The sequence below is a fragment of the Myotis brandtii genome, unplaced genomic scaffold, assembly GCF_000412655.1.
Source record: "Myotis brandtii unplaced genomic scaffold, ASM41265v1 scaffold927, whole genome shotgun sequence".
In the NCBI taxonomy this organism is placed as follows: domain Eukaryota; kingdom Metazoa; phylum Chordata; class Mammalia; order Chiroptera; family Vespertilionidae; genus Myotis; species Myotis brandtii.
In genome coordinates, this window is record NW_005371823.1 from 1,810,349 (window position 1) to 1,832,525 (window position 22,177).

The window sequence follows — 22,177 nt, forward strand, 5'->3', positions numbered from 1 at the left end:
TCTCTCTCTCTCTCTGTCTCTCTCTCTCTCTCTCTCCCCTCCTCTCTGAAATCAATAAAAATATATTAAAAAAACAACAACAACTAAAGTAGGTTTTTTGAGTAAAACTCTAATAATATCATGTAAATGTACCATTACCTTTCTTGGTTAATCTTTTGTCATTATCTGGGCTAAAAAGCAGACCTGTTTTTACAGATTCAATACTACTTTTTAAATTTTGTTGATTTGCAAGTCGTCGACCAACATTTTCATGTCTATTGACACCAGAACACCCATTCTGTACAGAAAAGAAAAATTGGAACATTTTCGTTAAAAAGTAAACCAGTTAATTTTAAAAATATTAAAACAAAATAAATTTTTATTATCAAAATTCTATAGTTAATTAAAAATAATTGAGAAATTGTACCAAATTGTACCAAATACATTTGCATGTATGATAAAAACTGTAAGCATTTGACTCAGCTCTTAGTTGATATTTTATAATGCAAAATAAAAAACTGCCTCACATCTTCATTAACTTAAAAAAAAAATTATGATGAGCCTTTGCCAGGGCCTATTCACGAAAGTGAAATTAAAAAGAAAAACAAAAAAATCTAAGGCCAAAATCTTACCTTCATGGAATTTATATTTTAGGTGGAGAGATTTAGACTAGAAAATAATAATCAGTCAATTATATTGTATAATATATAATACAAAAGATGAAAAGTGTTATGGAGAAAAGTAAAGTAGGGTAAGAAGGATATGAAATGGTAAAAGATGGGGGTATAATTTCCAACAGAGTGATCATAAGATGATGATCTGTGAGTAAAAAAAATGAGGGTGAGAGTCATGAACAAAACATTCCAGGGAGAGGAAAATGCCAGTGCAGTCTCTAAGGCTGAAGCCAGGTCTGGCATATTTGTCCTACAGCAAGGGGGCAAGAGTGGATGAAGCTGAGTACGCAGGAAGAGGGCTCAGAGGAGGCTGGGAGCAGGTCATGTGCAGGGTTGCTGTCGATGGAAGGACTTAGCTTTTTTTTTTTTTTCAGAGTGAAATGAGGAGTTACTGGAGGGTTCTGAGCCAAGAAATGACATGACTTAACTTGGGTTTTAAAAGGATAATTTTGGCTAGAGTACAGGAGCAAGGTAGAAGCAGGTTGACCTACTAATAGAGACTTATTGCAGTAATACAAGTTCAAGATGACAGGACTTAAAGTTAACAATATAGTACTGATGAAACTGATCTCAATATACTCGGAATGCAATAGTTAAGACAGGATTCCTAATGGTGTAGGCAGGGTGTGTGAGAGAAAGTGAGGAGTCAAGAATGCCTGCATGGTTTGGCCTAAGTGACTGAATTGCCATAACTGGATGGTGAAGACTACAGGTAGGAGTGTGATTGGGGAAAGGGTAGGATTGGAAAAATAGAGGCAGTGAAGAAATGCATCTCAGACCTCTATTTGGGAAAGGTTACACTTGAGATGTCTACTGGATAGACATCCAACTATGGAGGTCAAGTAGGCAGATGTTAAGAAACAGACAAGTTGTTCAGGAGAGCATTCTGGGCTGGAGATAAAAACTTGGAGGTCTCAAGTAAATATATGATGTTTAAAATTGATGATCATCTTTGAGTGAGTGGAGAAAGAAAAGAAAGGTCCAAAGATGAAGCTTTGGGAACTCCAATGCAAAGGAATTAGAAGAGTAACCAGCAAAGAAGGAAGAAACTCATGAAAGTAGTGTCCTTGAAGCAAGAAAAGAAAGCACGTTGAAAAGGAGCAAGTGATCAGCCAGGTCAAATGTTGCTGGTGGGTCAAGTCAAACAAGGACTGATCTTTGTCTAGTGGCTTGAGTGAGGATGAATTCATGGGTGACCATGAGGATATTTTCTGTGAGTGTTGAGGATGAAAGCCTCAATGGAATCGGAAAAGGAGAGACTAGAGATAGGCAAGTTTAAGAGTTTGGTATAAAGAGGAGTAGAGAATGGGAAAGTAGCTAGAGGAGAGGCAGGGTTGAGAGGGTCTTCCAGCATCAAATCTACAGCGTTATGCTATGATAAACATCAATGAAATGGTGATAGACACTTACTGCATCTTTGCTACTTTTCCCCAGACTAAATTTCAAACGAAGAGATCTTCGAACTTTTTCTTTACGACTGATTTTAGGAGAGAAGCAGCCTGCTTTTCCTGATTCCACCCTAAAAAAAATGGAATTTAAAATATCAGTTTATAGCAAAAAAAATTGGAGAAACTTTTGCAAAATGAAATTTGAGAATGTCCAGAGCAAATAATATTTCTAAAATCAGTTCAGTTTTAAGATACCATATGTGAACACATTGTATTTGCACGCAAAAATGATTTTTCCATCTATCACAAGAGTTATTTAGTCACTTATAAACCAGAATCATCAGAATAAACTAGCTTTTTAAATTAACCAGAAATTTAAAAATTACACATATCAACTTGAAGTAGGATTTCAAGCAAGTAAATGATTCAAACTAGGAATCTTTCTCTGGAGAATATATAAAGGGCACCTGGTTAATAACGCAGAAAACATTTTTTAAAATTATGATTCTTGGTATAAAGACAAAATATTTTATTAGCTATATACATCAAATATTTATCCAATGAAAATACCCTAGATAAATTACCTGCAAACTTTTTTGCTTGCAATCCTTTTACTTCGCCGTGGTACATCTGTACTGATCAAATGATTTCCACTGATGGCTATAGGAGAGAGTGAACTCTGAGATGACACCTCTGGGCTTGTATCAAAGTGAACTATAAAAACAATCACATGTAATATACCACACACACTTATTTTCTTTTTCAAAATATAAATTATTAATAGTGATTAGACTTAAAGCCACAAGAAAAATCATATCACTTCTGCTTAAAAATTTTAGGGGCCAAACAACCCAACTCAACTAAAAAAGAATCAATTTTCTTCTTTTTAGTAGAAATGAAAGGTCAGATTAACCATTGCTTGCACATTGGAGTTTTAAACTTGTCTAAGAATACAAAGGAGTGGCACTGTTGCAGATTGGAGAAAGACAAGCTTACGAGACAGTCTGTCTCACCATTTACTAATGACTTGAGGCTTTGAAAATGGATTTCTATAGCAAATATAAGTATTATTGTAATATATATAAAATGCCCAGCAAAGTATCTGATACGTAATATTAAATACTATTACTAAAAATAAACTATTGAAAAGCAATTTAGAGTCTGAGTATCCAGTATGCACCTACTAGCCAACTGCTGTCTGACTTGAATATAACTTGTCTAATATTTTTAGCAAGAAAATAATCTATAACACATGCCTAACCACTTGTCTACTGTCATGTTCCATGCTAAAAACTGGTGGTTACAACAGCTCATTTTGATCAAGTTATTTTAACACTATAATTGACTATAAAAGAAATGAGGAAAAAGTAAAATAATTATAAAATAAAGCTCCATATACATTTGACTTACATTTGAATTATGCTTAAGACATACTCCACAAGCGTGAACCCTCTTGTCATTTGTTTTGATAAATTCACATGGGTCCCCAGAGACATCCAAGTGTTTTTCAGTTATAAAAATAGTTAATAATACAACCATTACAGTGACCTTGGGGTGTGTGCACTTGGCTAAATAAAATTTTGGAGGCCAGTATAATGTATCCAATATGACACAGGTAACATTATCCTAGGGCTGCAGTGATCATAAGAAGGCACAGCCAGAATACATGGCATAATGCAAAGTTATCACATATGTAAGAAAGAAATTGTATATAGGTACTCATGGACTTTAGATAATATTGCCTTTATAACATTTAAAAAAACATTTTGCAAATGAAATTTATTGAATTGTGCCTGAGAAAGTAGGATAGGAGAGAAAAAAAAAAAGTGAGCCCTAGCCAGTTTGGGTCAGTGGTTGAAGTGTTTGCTCATGAACTGAAGGATCCTAGGTTTGATTCTGGTTAAAGGCACATACCTCAGTTGCAGGCTCTATCCCTAGCCCTGGTTGGGGTGTGTGCAGGAGGCAACCAATCAATGTGTCTCTCACATTGATGTTTCTCTTTCTGTCTCTCCCCTTCCCTTCCACTCTCTAAAAATCAATGGAAAAATATCTTCAGGTGAGGACTAACAACAACAAAGAGGTGAGTTAAAATAATAGGATTACTGTTGTTTAATGTTTTATTTAAAAAATTCACTGATTAAGCAGGTTCATAGTAATGTTACAATAACACAAGAATGTTTAACCTTATTTGGGGGAAGTTTAGAGAAAAGGAGTCAGCAGATCATCTTGGGGACAATGTAATGCGAATAAGCAAAGGCAGGTAGAACCACACTTCACATGTGCCATTTGGAAAAAGTCCTCCAAAATGGAAAAGCCTTTAAATTTCAAAAAACGAAACCCAAAGTTACTTTGAAATAAATTGAAGTCTTCAACTTCTGAATACTGAAAAAGCTACAGACGTATCCTCAAAATTCTTATTATTACACATTAATGAACCAAGAGAACCTGTTAAGGACCATAGAGAACAAACTGCTATTGTTTTCAATTTTTAATAAAACAAACAGGGAAAATATAAACTTTTTAAATAAACGAGAGGCCTTTGAGAAGATCTATTAACCCAGCTAATGAATTCAAAATGGAACTCTTAACATTGTCAGAAACCAACCAATAAAAATCTAAAAGAGGTAGAGATTACTCACATTTTGACTAAATGTGAGACAAATATGAGATGGAAGACCTCAGACTTAGTTATGGTTTCATTTCATTTGGGTTGACTATAGGTTATTTTGAGCCAACTGTATTGTTGCACATGCTAAAGAAGCCAACCCAACCTAAGACCACACTAACAAAAGTCTGGCACTCAAATGGGCATGATTAAATTATATTATTCCCTGGAGGCTCTGGTTGGCCATATTAGGAACTTATAGTTCATTTGGAAGAAAATGGCTGGGATGGTAAGGGATCTGGAAGCCATGCTACAAGAAACAGTATATAAAAACTTTTTAAAGCTTTTAGAGCATAAAACATTAAAAATATTACATCCCTCCCCCGCCCCCCCATCCACATGCAACTCATGATAGTTACCCCACTGTGGATTCAGAGATGATCAAACTTTGGACAACCTCAACTTAACAGAAGACAGCAATACAGCTATAGCTACAGATCCAGAAGTAGAATTCAGTATGTCTAATCACATAAAATCTGAGCATTGATGCTATCCACAGAAGCCAGACTCTCCCTCCCAGTTATTTCTCATAACTTTCAATGGGCATGGCCATAAACCACATACATGTCAATTATACAGATCAGTCTATTTTAAAACTTAGGGGACTTTATAAAAATTCAGGTTTAATAAAAAATAAAGCTCTGGCTCCTCAAGGGCAGTATTAACATGAAATAGCACTTTACCCAGAACAGGCACTTATGTTAATGTTTACAACCCAATTATGTAAATCACATTTGTTACCTGATACTGGTGTAGAACTGGTACTGAAGAGATTACTTGGCAACAACTCAAAATTAAAATTGTGCTTGATGGACTTCCTTTTCTTACTTGAGCAACCATGAGAAGAATCTACTGGCAGTTTGCGCTTAGCATTTGGTGTAAGAATCACTGGAGATTCAGACAGCTGGGCTGAAAAACCCCCACAATTTATTGTTTCTCCCACAATGTTGATAAAATAAAAAAGCTATATAAATTTATTCTTATAAAATTATTACTTAGGACTAAACAAAGAATGGAGTGATATATGTTCACATTATCAAATACATGCTATAAAACTAAATTAATATAATTAATTCTGTAAAATAAAAATAGGCAAGCTGTAGTAACTTGATCAAAATATACTAAAAGATGCATATAATTCACATTAAAGAATATTAACATAGGGAAGAAAATTATAATTGTTACTGGGCTAATTTCAACCACAAGCAAACCAAGATTAAAAAAAGGGGGGGGGGAGGGTCACATATACTCATAAACTTATGGTTCTAAAACAAAAATAAAATTGAGTTATTCTTACATGTTCAATAACATCTAACTTATAAGCAACAGAAAAGCATGATTTAGAAGATTAAAGATAAAATAGACTAAAAGAAATTCTTATCTATAATTTTGGGTTTATTATATCCAATGTAATTAGCAAGTCACAGCATAGTATTATAGTACAGTATCTCCACTGAAAATATTGGATTTGATTAAACCAAAATAACTCAGAAATTTTCATTAAATACATATCACTTACTGATTCTTTCTTGTTGAGGTGTAACAGAGGGTGTTCTGTTATATTTAAGTTTATTTAGTGCTCCACTGACAAAATCTGAAATGCAAGGCATATATAATCATATAATTAATTATAACATTTACCTAACTTTCACCAATAATTCACATTGATATCTGTGGTCTTCTAGAATCTACATTTGTATCAACATATGTTTTTAAGGTCACTTAAGGTTATTATTTCAAAATAGGAAAAAACCTAAATGGTATATTTTATTCCATTTCACTTATACTCTGATCTCTCTTTCAAAAAATAAGAGATATACAATACCAAATGAAATGTAAAACAAATACTTATGATGTACGGAAAGAGTATGGAAGAGGAAAGCATTACTTGTTGAGGAAGGGGAAGTGGCAATAAGAGAAAAAGCTTTGCAGGGTAAGTAAAACCTGGCCTGTGTTCTGAAGGATTAGTAGGTGTTGATTTGAGGCAAGGTGAACAGCATATGCATAGGCATGTAAGTAAACACAAGATTTATGTATACTAGAAACTAGCAGATCTTTTTAAAAATGTTTTTATTGATTTATTTTAGAGAGAAAGGAAGGGAGAAGAATAGAGAGATAGAAACATTGATGAGAGAGCAACATCAAAGATCGGCTGCCTCCTGCACGCCCCCAACTGGGGATGGAGCCCACAACCCAGGCATGTGCCCTGACTGGGAATGGAACTGGTGACCTCTTGGTTCATGGGTCAACGCTCAACCAGAGCTACAATGGCTGGGTGAAACCAGTAGTTTGGTATTGCTAGAGCAAACAGTGAACAGTTGATAAGGTAAAAGATAAGCCTTTTTTAAGTAGTGTCTTGTGGTTTGTTTGTTTTTAATTCTTCCCTTTATTTTATTATTTTCCACCACTATTCATCTCCCACATATCCTCTTCTACCTCCACCCACCACCCTTCCCCCCACAGTCACAAAAATTCAGGAATTTGTATCATCCTTGTGCAAGGGTCATGCTAATCTTCTCTGTATCATTCCAATTTTTAGTGTAGGTGCTGCTGAAGTGAACATAAGATAACCCTTTTTATATCAGGAAGAGGGCTTGTGTGTCATTTTGAAAAACTTGAACTTCTTTCTCCAAAGGCAAAACTGTCTGATGCACATTTTAGAAAAATTGCTCTGACAGCAGTGTGAAAGACAGACCTGAGGCAGCAAGCCTCCCTGGAGGCAGGCAAACTAGCTGAAGGTTCTTCTAAGTATGTTACTAAGTCATTCAACAAGTATTTAATTTGTTCCTATAATGTGTCAAGCACTGCACTAGCATTAGAGATACAACAGTGACCAAGACAGTCTGCCTTTATGGAACTTATTCTCAGAGAGGAAACAAGTACACTAAGGAAATACTAAATACATAATGACAAGTGGGTTAAATAGTCTGAGGTACAAATATAACAACTGACTTATACTGGGGAGTCAAAGGTATTCCTGAGGAATAGTTGAGACCTGAAGGAAGAGTGGAAATTAGCCAGACAGCAGATGAAGGTCTGAACAGGGACAGAACAGTGGAAAATGAAGGCAGGAATAATTTAGGAGATCAAAGTTACAAGATTTGGTGAATAGTGAGATGTGGGGAAAATTCTGACTTGCTGAGTCAGTAGATAATGGTGCCACCAAAAAAAAAAAGGGACATTATGAAAAAAGAGTTAGATATGTCTATGAAACACTGAGATGATATAAATCCATTTGTGTAAAGATCTGGGCTGGAGAAGTAGATTTGGGAATCATCAGCCCAGAAATGGTAGTTTTTAAAAATGACAATGAATGAGATCATTTAAAAAGAGGACAAAGCCCGGCCAGCATGGCTCAGTGATTGAATGTAGATCTATGAACCAGGAGGTCACGGTTTGATTCCTGGTCCCCCGGCTTGTGGGTTTGCTCCCTAGTGTGGGGTGTGCAGGAGGCAGCTGATCAATGATTCTTTCTCATCATTGATGTTTCTATCTCTCTCTCCCTCCTCTCTGAAATCAATACAAATCTATTTTAAAAATAAACAAATAAATAGAGGACAAAGAGTAAGAAGATCAAGTATGAAAGAATGGAACATTCAAGAGGTGGTAAGAAAAAAATCCATAAAAATGAGACAGAACAAATGACTTAACAGGCAGGAAAACCATGAAAGCATAGTATTTCAAAGCAAAACCAAAAGTAAACAAATAAAAAAGGAGAGGAAAAAAAATCAGGAAAGACAGGACATAATCAAATAGTCAGAGATTCTCAATAATACAAGCCAAAAAATATACACTGGATTTAGCTATATAAGAAATTGTGACTTCAACAGGAATACTTTCATGCAAAAATGTACCCCTAATTTTCAGTCACAATGAAACAAAAAAATCTCTTAAATATGTTAATCAGCAAATATCACTCAATGTAGTTATTTACTAGTAAATTCAAGCTCAGCTATAGCGCACTTATGTATTGAGAAATCTTACACTCTCAAGTGAAATATATACAAACCAGGAGAATACTGAAAACCTCAAAGAGCCAAAAATAGGCAATGCTCTAACTCGCAGGCAATGGCTAACCAAGCCAACCTTTATGAAACCTGGGCAGATCAACAAGGTTAATAAGGGAGAGGAAAAAGAAAAAAGAAAGGAAAAGAAGAGAAACAAGATGTAGAGCAGAAGACACAGAGCAACAGATTCAGCCACAGCAGATAAACACAATTAGACCAGCACAGCAAAACCAGGGGTATGGAAAGACAAACTGTTCCCTCCATAATCTGAGACTGTCCTTGGTGCATAATGGGCCACACTGAAAGTATAGACCACCTCTCTAGAGGCCTGGTGCACAAAAATCGTGCACTCGGGGGAGGGGGGCCCTCAGCCCAGCCTGCACCCTCTCACAGTCTGGGAGCCCTCAGGGGATGTCCGACTGACAGCTTAGGCCTGCTCACAGCAGACATCTTTAGTGTTGCCACGGAGGCAGGAGGGGCTCCCCCAACTGCGCTTGCCAGCTGGGAGCCCAGCTTCTGGCTGAGCGGTGCTCCCCCTGTGGGAGCGCACTGACCACCAGGGGGCAGCTCTTGCATTGAGTGTCTGCCCTCTGGTGGTCAGTGCGCGTCATAACGACCAGTTGTTCCGCCGTTCAGTCGATTTGCATATTAGCCTTTAATTATACACTAGAGGCCCCATGCATGAAATTCGTGCAAGAGTAGGCCTTCCTTCCCCTGGATGCCGGCATCTGCTTCCCTCTGGCACCCGGGACCCAGGATTCCCTCAGGCCACTGGCAGGCACCCGGGACCTGGGCTTCCCTCGCATCTCCAGCTTCGTCCAGAAGGACGTCTGGTCTAATTAGCATATTATGCTTTTATTATTATAGAGGATTTCAGGGCATCATATTAATTGAATCAGTTCAGTGCTGCATCAGTGTCCATGAAAGACATTCATTAACACAAAGACAATGCCAAGGAGCCCACACACTCACATACACAGGCAAGAATGGGAAAATTATGATAGACCAAATTCCTCTTACTTATTTTAAGAGTGTGCTCATGAATTCTGTGTAGATTCTAGAGCAATACAATTATTGAGAATTGTCATATATAGCATAAAGTTAAGGAATAAGTAACTAACTCTTATAACAGCAAAATAAAAGTTCTAGAGTTTGGTTGTACAATGTGAATGTACTGAACACTACTGAAGTGTACACTTAAAATGGTTAAGGTGGTAAATTTTGTTATATTTTTCCACAATTTAATAAGTAAAAAAAAAAAGTCAAAAGATTCTTTAAAGCTACTGCAAATCAGATCACAGTGATGTTTGTGGCATTTCAAAGTCTGATATTAAAAAGAAAGAAGGCTAACTATAACATAAAAAATAAACACTAGTCTGGCTGGTATGACTCAGTGGTTGGGAGTCATGTTTACACTTTTATTTTTTAAAGAATAATGCCTAGCCCTAGCTGGTTTGGCTCAGTGGATAGAGTGTTGGCCTGTGGACTGAAGGATCCCGGGTTTGATTCCAGGCAAGGGCACATGCCTAAGTTGTGGGCTCAATCCCCAGTAGGGGGTGTGCAGGAGGCACTTGATCAATGATACTCTCTCATCATTGATGTTTCTATATCTCTCTCCCTCTTCCCTTCCTCTCTGAAATGTATAAAAAAAAAAAAAGAAGAAGAAGAATGCCTAGTAGGCCCTCCCTTACTAAAGTGGAACTGATGTGGTTAAATAGGAAAATTGTTATTAAATAATTTGCATGAATCTGAAACTGACATTTGAGAGTTAACAGTGAATGACAGAGATCCAGTGTTCAACTATTTAGATGAGGTAACAAACTATAAGGAAGTAGGGTAGTAAAGATAATCTGTGTCTTAAAATAGCTACATTTGGGATAGGAAGAAGTTTAATGGGTTGAATTCTGTCCTCCAAGATATGTTTAAGACCTAACTCCCAGTACTTGAGAATGTGACCTTATTTGCAATTATGGTCTCTGCAGTTGTACTCAAGTTTTGTTTCAAGCCACCCAGTTTGTTGTACTCTGTTATAGTAGCCCTAGGAAACTGATGCAGAAGGCATAAGAAATTTATACAGGAAGCAAAGAAAAAATAGAAGGTAATACTATATAAACCAATAGTTAAAAGAAATGGGGTAGTTAATGACAACTGGTTCCAATACTCAAAAGATAAGAAATTTTCCAAGATAATTGGAGGAGATACGGCCACAGACTTCTTCATCAAGGAGATGTGGCCCTGGCCAGTGTTTCTCAGCGCTTTTAGAGCATCAGCCTGCGCACGGAAGGGTGGCAGGTTTTATTTCCCATCAAGGGCATGTACCTAGGTTGTGGGTTCAATCCCTGGCCTGTCAGGATGCATGCGGGAGGCAACCTATCGATGTGTCTCTCTCATATCTCTCCCTCTCCTTACCCCTCCATCCCTCCTTTCTACTCTCTAAAAAATAAATGGAAAAAATATCCTCAGGTGAGAATTAAAAAAATTAAATTAAAAAAAGCAGCTGAAAAGTATTATAATTGATTTCACTACAATGGAACCCTGGATTTTTTTGTTTCTTCCTTGGTAATGTTCCCACATTATTTAGTTCATATTCCTAACTAATTCATATCACTTTCAAATCATTATCTCATACCTGGATTATTGCCCCACATTTCTGACTATTCTCCCTACCTCCAAGTCTCAGTTCTTCAAACTAGATAACTTTCTAAAATACAGTAGGTCCTCGGGTTACGTTGGAGATCCATTCCTAGGGCGCGACATAATGCGATTTTCACCGTAAGTCGGAACCCACCTACATAAGCACCTACGTCACTCACATGGAGCACATACACAGCAGTAATGAATTGAAACAGTAAAAAAAATTTAAAAGAAAGATAACAATTCCTGACCTTTACTTGTGGTAAATAAATAAAAAACTAAGTACATATGTACATACGTCGAAATGATGGAACTTTTTTTTTTTTAATAAATGGGAGATGGCGATGTACGTCGAGTTCGATGTAACCCGAGGACTGCCGTATTTTTAATCATGTTATGACTTCAATGGTTCTCTAATACTCAATGTTCTAATTCTTTAGCCTGACATTGAGCTCACCATATCATCCTAATCCTTAGGATGAACACTTCAAGCCACGTTGGTCTTTTTACAGACATTGATTACTTCTTTCTTACAGAAATATTTTTTCATAGCATTCTTCTCATCTAGAGTAAGATACAATTATTCTGGTCCTCCACCCAATCCCCCTTACATTCTACCTTTTCTTTAAGAAGGCTCACTTTGAAGAGCCCTGACAATTACAATCCTGGGAACTTTTCTCATTTGGTTTGTGCTGAAGATCTAGCACTTAATATTAGATTATACTGTCACTTTTACTTTTCACATGCATATGTCACGCCGTTCTAACTATGCTGTAAGCACCAAAATGGCATACACCATAGCTTCTACTTCTTTATGTTCAAGCGAATTTCAGATAAAGCAAATTGCTGTACCTCCCTAAAACAAACTGTCACTGCTCCTTACCTCCTACACTTTGTCTTCGCTTTCTCTTATAGTCACCAGGAGTTTCATATTGACCTTCTTCAAAGCCTTCCAGTGATGGAGTAGCACAGAGACCATCAATACCCAACATAGGCGGTATCTTTTCCATGATAAAATCTGGAACATGTCCTAAAAGAAAATGTTCACAATTAAGATCTTTCCTCTACTTGCCCCCCTCTCCCCCGAAATGTTTCAATAGTATATACCAACTTTCTAACAGTTGTCTTCATAGTTCACTTGAAGAAGCTGGGATCTCCCTCACTTAAATAAATCCCATCTATACTAATAAAAGGGTAATATGCTAATTAGACCGGACGTCTTCCAGACAAAACCACGGTGGCGGGGGCTGAGGCAGAGGCAGTTAGGGGAGATCAGGCCAGCAGGGGAGGGCAGTTAGGGGCGATCAGGCCAGCAGGGGAATGCAGTTAGGGGCGATCAGGCAAGCAGGCAGAGACGATTAGGGACATCAGGCAGGCAGAGAGGTTAGGGGCGATCAGGCAGGCAGGGGAGCAGTTAGGGGCATCAGACAGGCAGGCAGAGTGGTTAGGGGCGATCAGGCAGGCAGGCAGAGTGGTTAGGGGTGATCAGGCTGGCAGGCAGGTGAGCGGTTAGGAGCCAGCGGTCCCAGATGGTGAGAGGGATGTCTGACTGCCGAACGGCCCAATCCCGCAGGAATCAGGCCTAAATTGGCAGTCAGACATCCCCCAAGAGGTCCCAGATTGGAGAGGGTGCAGGCCCCCTCTCCCGTGCACGAATTTCATGCACCGGGCCTCTAGTTACTTAATAATGCAACTACATCTTACCAATATCTGATGCATAATCAATAAAAGTCTGTACTACTGCAGCTTGCAATCGTAGCTTTTTTTCTGTGTTGGCAGACATCTTTTCATGTACTTCACTTGTCTGAAGAAGATTTGGTGCAAATATCACTGCAAGATTGCTGCTATCCATCTTATTCTCACTGGACCTAAATGAAAAAAAGGTTTTATGAGATGGCACCAAAGATAAAAATTAAAATAAAGTATTAAGTATATTTTGAAGACCTTTTACTTTTCCAGTCCAACACAAGTCACAATATAGTTACCCTTCATCTACCCATCTACATGATCAGGTTGAATAAAGACAGAACCAGAAATACACAACTTCTGTGTGCTTAGATACACATCATCAAAATCATGCAAACATAGAGCCCACACTTTGTTTTTCCACACAAATTGAATATGTCTGATTTTCAAACCCACACACAGGAAATCTGAAGTATTAGAAGGCAGGAAGTATGTCTAGAACAAGCAGGCTCATTGACAGCAAAGAGAAGAGAAATTTGAAGAGCAAAACACAAATATTTTAAAAACACAGTAATCTGAAACCATTCAGTGGACAAAGAATCCTACAATCACCAATAAGCTGTTCAGGCATTCATAATGATCAGAGAAGACATAGTAAATCATTTGGTATATTGTTTCTTAAGTTATACAGGATAGATTTCTTATGGAAAGGAAATATATAATACTAGAGGCCTGGTGCACAAAATTCATGCAGGGGAGGAGGGGCCTCAGACCGGCCTGCACCCTCTCGCAATCCGGGACTGCTGGCTCCTACCTGCTCTCCTGCCTGCCTGATTGCCCCTAACCACCTCTGCCTCGGCCCCCACCGCCACGGCTTTGTCCAGAAGGACGTCAGAAGGTCGTTCAGCTGTCCGTTCTAATTAGCATAATACACTTTTATATTATAGATGCAACTTAGTGTTAACACCAAAATCTAGCAAAGAATGTATTCTATTAAAAACAAACAAGAAACAAAACCACAGGCCAATCACACTTATGCATGACAATGGAAAAATCCTGATAAGTAACTGGCTTTGTCACACAGTAATAAGTGTCAGAATCAGGGCTGACCACAAAATGGACAAGCCAGAGTCCATGCATGCCATCGCTGCATCATCCTGTTTTTTCAGTGTTAAGAGTAGCCTTACCAGGTTTTAATTTTTCTTTCTAAGAGACTGTTCCCAATACACAGAGTAGGGTTCCAAGGCCTGGCTGACAATCAGGGCTAATCTGTGGGGCGACTGCAGGCAGGGCGATCAGGGGGCCCCCGCTGGCACCCACCTTGCCTGGCAACCTGGCCCCGCCCGCTCACTGGCCCCGCCCCCACCAGTCACCTCCCTCTCAGGGGGCAGATGGTCAACACAGGAGCGTCCTGCGTTGGGCATCTGCCCCCTGGTGGTCAGTGTGCATCATAGTGACCAGTCTTCTGCTGTTTGGTTGATTTGCATATTAGGGTTTTGTTATATAGGACTTTTAAGAAGTTTTCACTCCAAATGAAATTTTATTATCTGTAAGAGTAAATCCAGCTACTTGAGTAATTAAATTCTCATTTCCCAAGACTTTTAATTACTACTTACCTAAGAGAAACATTCCTGAGGAAATTAAAGAAGTATCTTAATATATCAATAGTGTGGTCAGGCATAAGACAGGAGAGCAACAATGTAGCTTTATTCTTCTCTTCTGTTCCTAACTGTTGAGCTTTGAAAAGTGCTTCATGTAAATCAGCTGGGAGAATGGGCTCTGGCAAGTCCCTAAAAAACTGCTTAAGAAGTCCTGCAATATCACAAGGAAGTGCAGAAGACAGGCCACTTTCACCATGATCCAGTTTATTCTGAAATATATAAAATAATCATGAGTGTTTGGGGGCTTAGGAGTATATTGCAAATAAACTATCCTTTCTTGTACTCTAAAGAGCTTTTTAAAATAAATTTCTTTTAACTCTTATTTCAATATATCTCCTTTTCAGAAGGCTAAAAATAATAAAAAAATTTTTTCCATTTATAGAAACTAGGACTATGAATTTTAAATTACTCTAAACTTTCAAAGCATTTTATAAACAGCTTGATTGTGGTAATTTCACAATGTATATGTAAATCAAAACATCAAGTTGTACATCCTAAATGTACTGGTCAATTATACCTCAATAAAACAGCGTAGGGGGGAAGAGCATTACAGAAATGATTTACTTTCTTTTGGAAAAAAGTTCTTCTGCCATGAAAAAAGCTATTTTCAAATTCAATTTCTGTCAATAATTCATGTAATACTTCTACATAGCTCAATCACAAAACCACACCAAAAATATGGCACAAAAGAAAAATGACAGTTTAAGAATATGCTTACCTTTAACGCTTTTAGACGAATAACAGATCCTGATTTCCTAAAAAGCCCTTCTGTATGAATATGCTCTTCTAGAGATGTGCAAGCATCAACAAGAAAACTGAAACAGAGAAATCTTTTCAGGTGGCCAGAACACATCTTTATAAATCCCATTATTCTGCCAAAGTACAGGAGCAGACCAGGCACTACACCCCTTACAGAAGCTCTGATGCTACAAATCCCTTTAATCTGTGATAAAAGGCCACTTGCTTCCTAAATTCCTCTCTAGGAACCACCATTTTACCCATGACAACTTCAGTAAACCCACTTAACCTACATCCTTCTCAATCCTCTGTTTCTCTGCTTTCATTCAGAGCACAGGACTTGTCTTTTGCACTGCCTCTAATCTACCTTCCTTCATATCCCAGTCTCTCCTCCACCCTCTCCAATCAGACTCTCATAGCCATTACTCAAAAAAAAAAAAAGCGCTTTCAGAGTCACCAATGGCCTCTGCCTTGCCAAATCCATGGTAAATTCATTGTCTTCATCTTGTTTGTCCTACCAGCATAATACACTTGACCACTCCCAGATCATTTTAAAAATACTTTTTCACTCTTCTGGTTTTCCTACTGACTCTTTGACTGCTTCTTCTCAAACTCCTTTTCTGGATCCTCTTTTTCTTCCAGCCCTCTACATGCTAGGATGACTCAAGTCTCCAAGGCCTTCTTTTCTTCATTCTCTCCCATGTGGGATCTTGCACAGCATACACAGCTTAAAATATCTACCATCTACTTACTACGTTTCCCCCAAAATAAGGCAAGGTGTTTTTTTTTTCTCACTCTAACATTATCTCTCAGAAAATCAAATACACCCCAGTCCTTACAATCTTTTTCATATTTAAAGGTGTGTGCTCAATTTTTACATTGAACAATTTCTAACAACCAATGGTAGTTTTAGATGCTTAGTTAATAGCTGGTACCAATAAATTAGAATGGATATCAGCTGTAAGCAACTGATAAAAGTTGCATTGGTGCACAGTGACTAAACATCGCAGAGGGTAACTGACAGAGTAGTTTGTTGTTTCTTTTAGCACGCAAAAATTATGACAAAGATGTAGTCATTATTAGAATTTGCAATTCTAAATGTTGAAAATCCGTATAAACAAACCTTTGCAGATTATTTAAAAAGCAAAATACTAAGTGGAAACCTTAATGAAGATTATGAATCTACACCTATTATCTGTGGGAAAATGATTCTAAGGTAGCAAGGTGCTCAGTAAGTGCTTTTGGACAATGCATCAATTAAAAACCCAGGTTACTGGACTAGAGTAGGCAGAATGAACCCTACTTTGGACAGAGGGAAAAATAATTAGAGAGAGCTAAAACAGTTTCTTTAAATGCATTTAAACTATTTTCTTAAGATGTAAACTTACCTAGTAATTTCTGATCCAGTTAGTCCAAAAGATTATTTATAAACAGTAAACAACATTAAAAAGTTCAAGGTATGTAATTTATATTCACAAATACGCTAATATCTTAGCATAATATTCTTTTACCCAACTTTTCTAAAATAAAAATATCAATATTTTGGCTGTATTGGTAATTCAGTATATTACTGAATATAATCAGAATTGTGGCAAAAGAATTGGTATAGATCTGAAATCTCTAATTTAATAGAACAAAAATAATTTGCTCTCTAACATTTACTCATTACTAAACCTTAAAATTCAATCCTGGGAGTAAGTAAAAATTAAAGTTAAAATATGTGAAAGTTTAAGTAAATTTTTTTTTACATTACTACTGAGAAATGAAATCATCTGTTAATTTAAACAAATGTGTGAGTCAATCAACTATTTATTTTTAAACATTCAAACACCACTTTGAAATATTTATTCATTTCAAACTTTGCTTACCTTGGAATGTGTCCATATTCTGGTACAACAGAATGGGGCAATGCATTAAAAGGTACTCCAAATATTTTACCCTAAAATGACAAATTTAGTTACTCTAACACAAATATTAAGCATAATATAAATTTTCTTAAACATTAGGGCAAATTTAAAACCTCAACAAATAAAAAAAGATAGCAGAGCCAGCTGGTGGCTCAGAGGTTCAGTATCGACCTATGAACCAGAAGGTCACAGTTTGATTCCCAGTGGGGCACAAGCCCTAGTTGCCAGCTCAATCCTCAGTAGGGGGAGTGCAAGAGGCAGCCAATCAATGATTCTCATGGATGTTTCCTCTCTCTCTCCCCGCCCTCCTCTCTGAAGTCAATAACAACACTTAAAAAAAGCAATTCTTTCAAGTACATTTTGTAAAAAGTAACTACCTTATGCTAGGTGCTAAGAGTACAATGATGGCAAAGATAAAGTCAGTGCCCTCAAGCAACTTGGTAAATTCCATCGGTTTCCAAAGCCATTATGGAAAAATCAACCCTGTTAGTGTTTAGTCATGAAATTCTTAAACAGATTTGTCCCAAAACACTAAGGTTTCCCTCAAAATACTACCTGTTCCACTCCAGCCGGTTTGGCTCAGTGGATAGAACTTAGGCCTGCGGACTAAAGGGCCCGGGTTTTGATTCCGGTCAAGGACCTGGTTGTGGGCTGGATCCTCAGTAGGAGGCAGCTGATTAATGATTCTGCCTCATCATTGATGTTTCTCTCTCTCTCTCTCTCTCTCCCCCTCTCCCTTCTTCTCTGAAATCAATAAATATGTATTTTAAAAAAATACTACCTGTTTTTTCAGTGACCTTAAAAATACTGACCTTATACCTTCCATCTGGCACCTTATAAATACTAATTTGAACAAGAGGCTAAGTCAATTGATAATGGTAATTCCTGTCATTCATTGGGTACTTCCTAAAATTACACCAGAAGTGGTTATTTTTAGACCTGATTATCTTTTACACACTCCATGGAAAATGCTATTCAAACTACTTTCTGAGCTACCCAAAAATAGGGATTCTGCAAACATTTAATTCAAATTTCATTTAACTACTTTGAAAATCCCAAGAGTAAAATTGTAAATGTCGGTTAACTTGCATGTTTGTACACACTATCTTTGTGCACACATTCAAACTTCTTAAAAATGTGTCACTGAATAACAAAGTTGTAGCTTTTCATTGGATTTAAGAAAATAAATTAAAGCCTGTATATGTGTCTACTTATACAAACTTAAATAAGTGTGTATACCTAATCTCAAAAATGTTAATGTAGCTTAAATGAATCTGCTCTCCAAGAATGCTCTTGAAGCACTTATATTTTAAGAGCATCTTATTTATTATTTAACCTTGTATTTACAATGCGAAACCATTCAGCATTGTTCATGATTCAACAGACTAACAAAATTTCACTTTTCCAAACATGTGGCTCCATTTAATTGAAGAATACAGAAAAGACAATTTAGTATAATGCTGTAAGAGAGCAAGCTGTTTACTAGAGGGAGAACTGCCAGATTTCAAATACAGTGGGGCCTTGACTTACAAGTGTCCCGACTAACGAGTTTTTCAAGATACGAGCCATCTCTCGGCCAATTTTTTGCTTTGAGTTGCGAGCTAAAATTCGGGTTACGAGCCAGCTTCAGATACCCTACCGCTAGTTGGCGCAGCGAACGTCACAGTGAATGCCACAACATCAGCCCAGCATCACGTGTCTCACTCGTTCACTTTATGATTTGACATACGAGTAATTTGAGTTATGAGCTCTGTCATGGAACGAATTAAACTCGTAAGTCAAGGCCCCACTGTACTGGCTCTTCCATTTACCAAGTGACCTTGATCAAATTAACATTCCCTATGCCTCAGTATCCTCACATAGGTCTTAATCTGATGCAGAGCAAGCATTCAAAGAATATTTGCTGCTGCTATGATTACCATTTCAAAGAGAGCTACTTAAAAAAAGAAAGTTAACATAGGTAACCCCTTGTCTGGGTAAAGCAAAATTTTCTTGATACTGTGCAACCAAGCAAAATGCAAAAATAAATCAGATGCTGAAGCTGATTATATGTCTACAAATGTCATACATAAGTAGAATTCAGGGAGCTTGTCCTCCCTTAGGTCTCATTATTCTCAATATTTGGCTTCATAAGTAACTGCTAAAATTTGATCTCATAAAATAAAGAGCATGCTTTTTAAACTGTATGTATTGGAATATCATTTATAATACCACCCTTAAAAGATTTCTAGTTCTTTTCTTAAAAAACTCAAAACTATTATTGGCCAACAACACCCAATAACTAAAGAAATATAGTTTTCAGTTACCTATCTTGTTAGATCCCACTCATGTAACACTATAATCTTCTGTATTTCTTTATTAGAACATTTTATTAGTGTTTCTAGTGTGACAATCAGGATATAGACCGTTTATTAAACTAAAATTAGTTTAAGTGACATGTGACAGGCATTGTGGTAGTCCTATTGCCATATCTTAGAGTTTTTTTTAGACAGCCCAAGGAGAGATACCATTATTCCCACTTTATAGAGTAGAAACTGAAGCTTAGGAAAATTAAACAAGCAGTTCAAGATCACACATCTAGTAGGGGTAGAGCAGGATTCAAACTCAGACCTATCTGAATCTAATGACAGGTGTCAGTTTTTCTTAAGCGGTGAAAAAAATCCATGTACAAATTCTTTCATATGGCAACATATTTGTTAATATTTAAAAGCTAGATTGGCTTTCCAAAATCTCAAATATAGTTGGTTTTGTAAGAATATAAAAACAATTTCTCTAAAGTTTATGAGGTATACACATCATTTTTTAAAAAATCCTCACTGCAAGATGTAATTTTATTGAGATGAGAAAGAGAGAAACATTGACCTGTTGCCTCCATACACTCCCGACCTGGAATGGAACCTGCAACCTATGTATGTGCCCCGACTGGGAATGGAATCAGCAACCTTTTGGTGTGTGGGACAACATTCCCACCAACGGAGCCCCCTGGCCAGAACACAAATTATTTGTGTTAGTAGTTTTCTTCTCCAAGTACTTACTATCTTTCAGATATTATAAACTATTAAGTTATAAAATTTACTTTTATCAGTCTTCAGTTCTAAGTACTTAGAAAGTACCATATAATTAGGCAAATAAATTAAAAATAAAATGCTTTATACTCCATTTACTTAATTTTTCACAAAGTTCTTTTTCTTTCTTTTTTGTTAATCCTCACCAGAGAATATTTTTCCATTGATTTTTAGAAAGAGTGGAAGAGAGGGGGGTTGGGTTAGGGGAGGGAGAGAAAGATAAACATCCATGTGGGAGACACATGGAATGGTTGCCTCCTGCACACCCCCAACTGGGGCCAGGGATGGAACCTGCAACCCAGGTACATGCCCTTGACCAGGAATCAAACCCAAGATCCTTGTGTGCTTGGGATGTCGCTCTAACCACTGAGAACACCAATCAGGCCCACAATGAAATTCTTGATGCAGTAGATATAAAAGTCTCATTCAAAATTCCCTTACCTTGACCACCCAAAATCATCAACAGCTTATTATATATATTTTTACTTTTTTATTTATTTTTTTCTTATTATATATATTTTTAGAAATAATTTTATTTTTGTTGTTGTTGTTAATCCTCACTTGAGGATTTTTCCATTTTTTTTTAGAGAGAGTGGAAGGGAGGGGAAGAGACAGAAACATGGATGTGAGACACCTCGACTGGCTGCCTCCCCTACGGCCGAGGTATCGAGCCTGCAACCAAAGTACATGCCCTTGACTGGAATCGAACCCAGAACCCTTCGGTCTGCGGGCATACGCTCTATCCAATGAGCCCAACTGGCTAGGGCCCTCAACAGCTTTTTAAATCATTCCACTCTGGATTCTCATCTTACTCATTTAAAAAAACAGCTTTATGTGTCAAAATATGATTTTTTTTTCCAAATTGGTGAATATAGAGGTTATTATCTGAAGCCCATTTTAATGTTCTGTCAGACCTCCTCGTCTACTGATTCATTTAGAAAATGTACTGGTCCCCCTTCTCTTCAAACCTTACTCTACAACAGGGTATGTATCTCCTTCCCCATGTGCTGCTTGTTCAAAATACAATAAACTGGCAATATGGGGAGGGGAGGGCAGGGGATTTTTTCCCCAAGTATAAGAGAAATTTTATGTAGAAAGTGACAGAGGTAGTGTAAGTGAGCCAGCTGGGCTGCTTAGGCTCAGGAAACCAGTTACAGAAGCAAACGAAGGGCCCTTGGAGCTTAGGAGAGAGAGAGGCAAAGGTAACAGGTCTGAGGGGGCGAGGGGGGGAGGACGGGACGATGACAACGATGGAGAAAGCGGGGAAAGCCAACTGGAAATATTTTTAATTGTCACAACTGGGAGATGCTACTGGCATCTTGTGGGTACATGTCAGGGATGCTGCTAAACATCCTACCACGCACAGGACAGTTACATGCCCCCCGATTATCTACCTCGAAATGTCAAGCTGCTGAGACTGAAAAGTCCTGCAACTTTCTCTCAGTGACCAAAAACCCCTGTCAAGAATAAGCCATGTCATTCTTTTAAACGTCAGCCGGTGGCTACCTGGATTGAATCAGACGCACGTAACCACCTTCTCTTTTGGGTCCATACAGAATGAACATGCCGGCATGACCTGGTAGTGACAGTACAAGCTGTGCTCCCCCCCACCCCCCAAAAAACCGGAATCTCCCCCAGGACTTACCACCACGGCCGCGGCGGCTGAGTCCCGTCTCCGGCGCTCGCCCTGCCCGCGGCCACCTTTGACCTTAATGCCGTAGGCAGCCCGAAGCTGCTGCACCAAGGCCAACCTCACCAGCCGCTGATCCCACA

At 37.8% G+C, this 22,177-nt stretch overlaps 1 protein-coding gene across 3 annotated transcripts in view; it reads right to left on the reverse strand.

Annotated features, from left to right (window-relative positions):
* The window catches only part of ARHGAP11A (Rho GTPase activating protein 11A), a 25,312-nt gene extending 3,141 nt beyond the window's left edge, over positions 1-22,171 (reverse strand). Inside the window, exons 1-11 of one of the 3 annotated variants that reach the window (XM_014532955.1) lie at positions 22,050-22,171; positions 17,301-17,371; positions 15,413-15,509; positions 14,650-14,903; positions 13,052-13,215; positions 12,231-12,377; positions 6,226-6,300; positions 5,448-5,615; positions 2,626-2,755; positions 2,064-2,172; positions 139-277 (exon numbers count right to left, since the gene is read on the reverse strand). In XM_014532955.1, the coding sequence (XP_014388441.1) occupies positions 139-277; positions 2,064-2,172; positions 2,626-2,755; positions 5,448-5,615; positions 6,226-6,300; positions 12,231-12,377; positions 13,052-13,215; positions 14,650-14,714 (997 nt within the window). In that variant the 5' untranslated portion in view covers positions 14,715-14,903; positions 15,413-15,509; positions 17,301-17,371; positions 22,050-22,171. Of the gene's footprint in view, positions 1-138; positions 278-2,063; positions 2,173-2,625; positions 2,756-5,447; positions 5,616-6,225; positions 6,301-12,230; positions 12,378-13,051; positions 13,216-14,649; positions 14,904-15,412; positions 15,510-17,300; positions 17,372-22,049 lie in introns of those variants that run through there. The other 2 variants (XM_014532957.1, XM_014532956.1) reach the window with 2 other exon arrangements.
* Between the last annotated feature and the right edge of the window lie 6 nt (positions 22,172-22,177).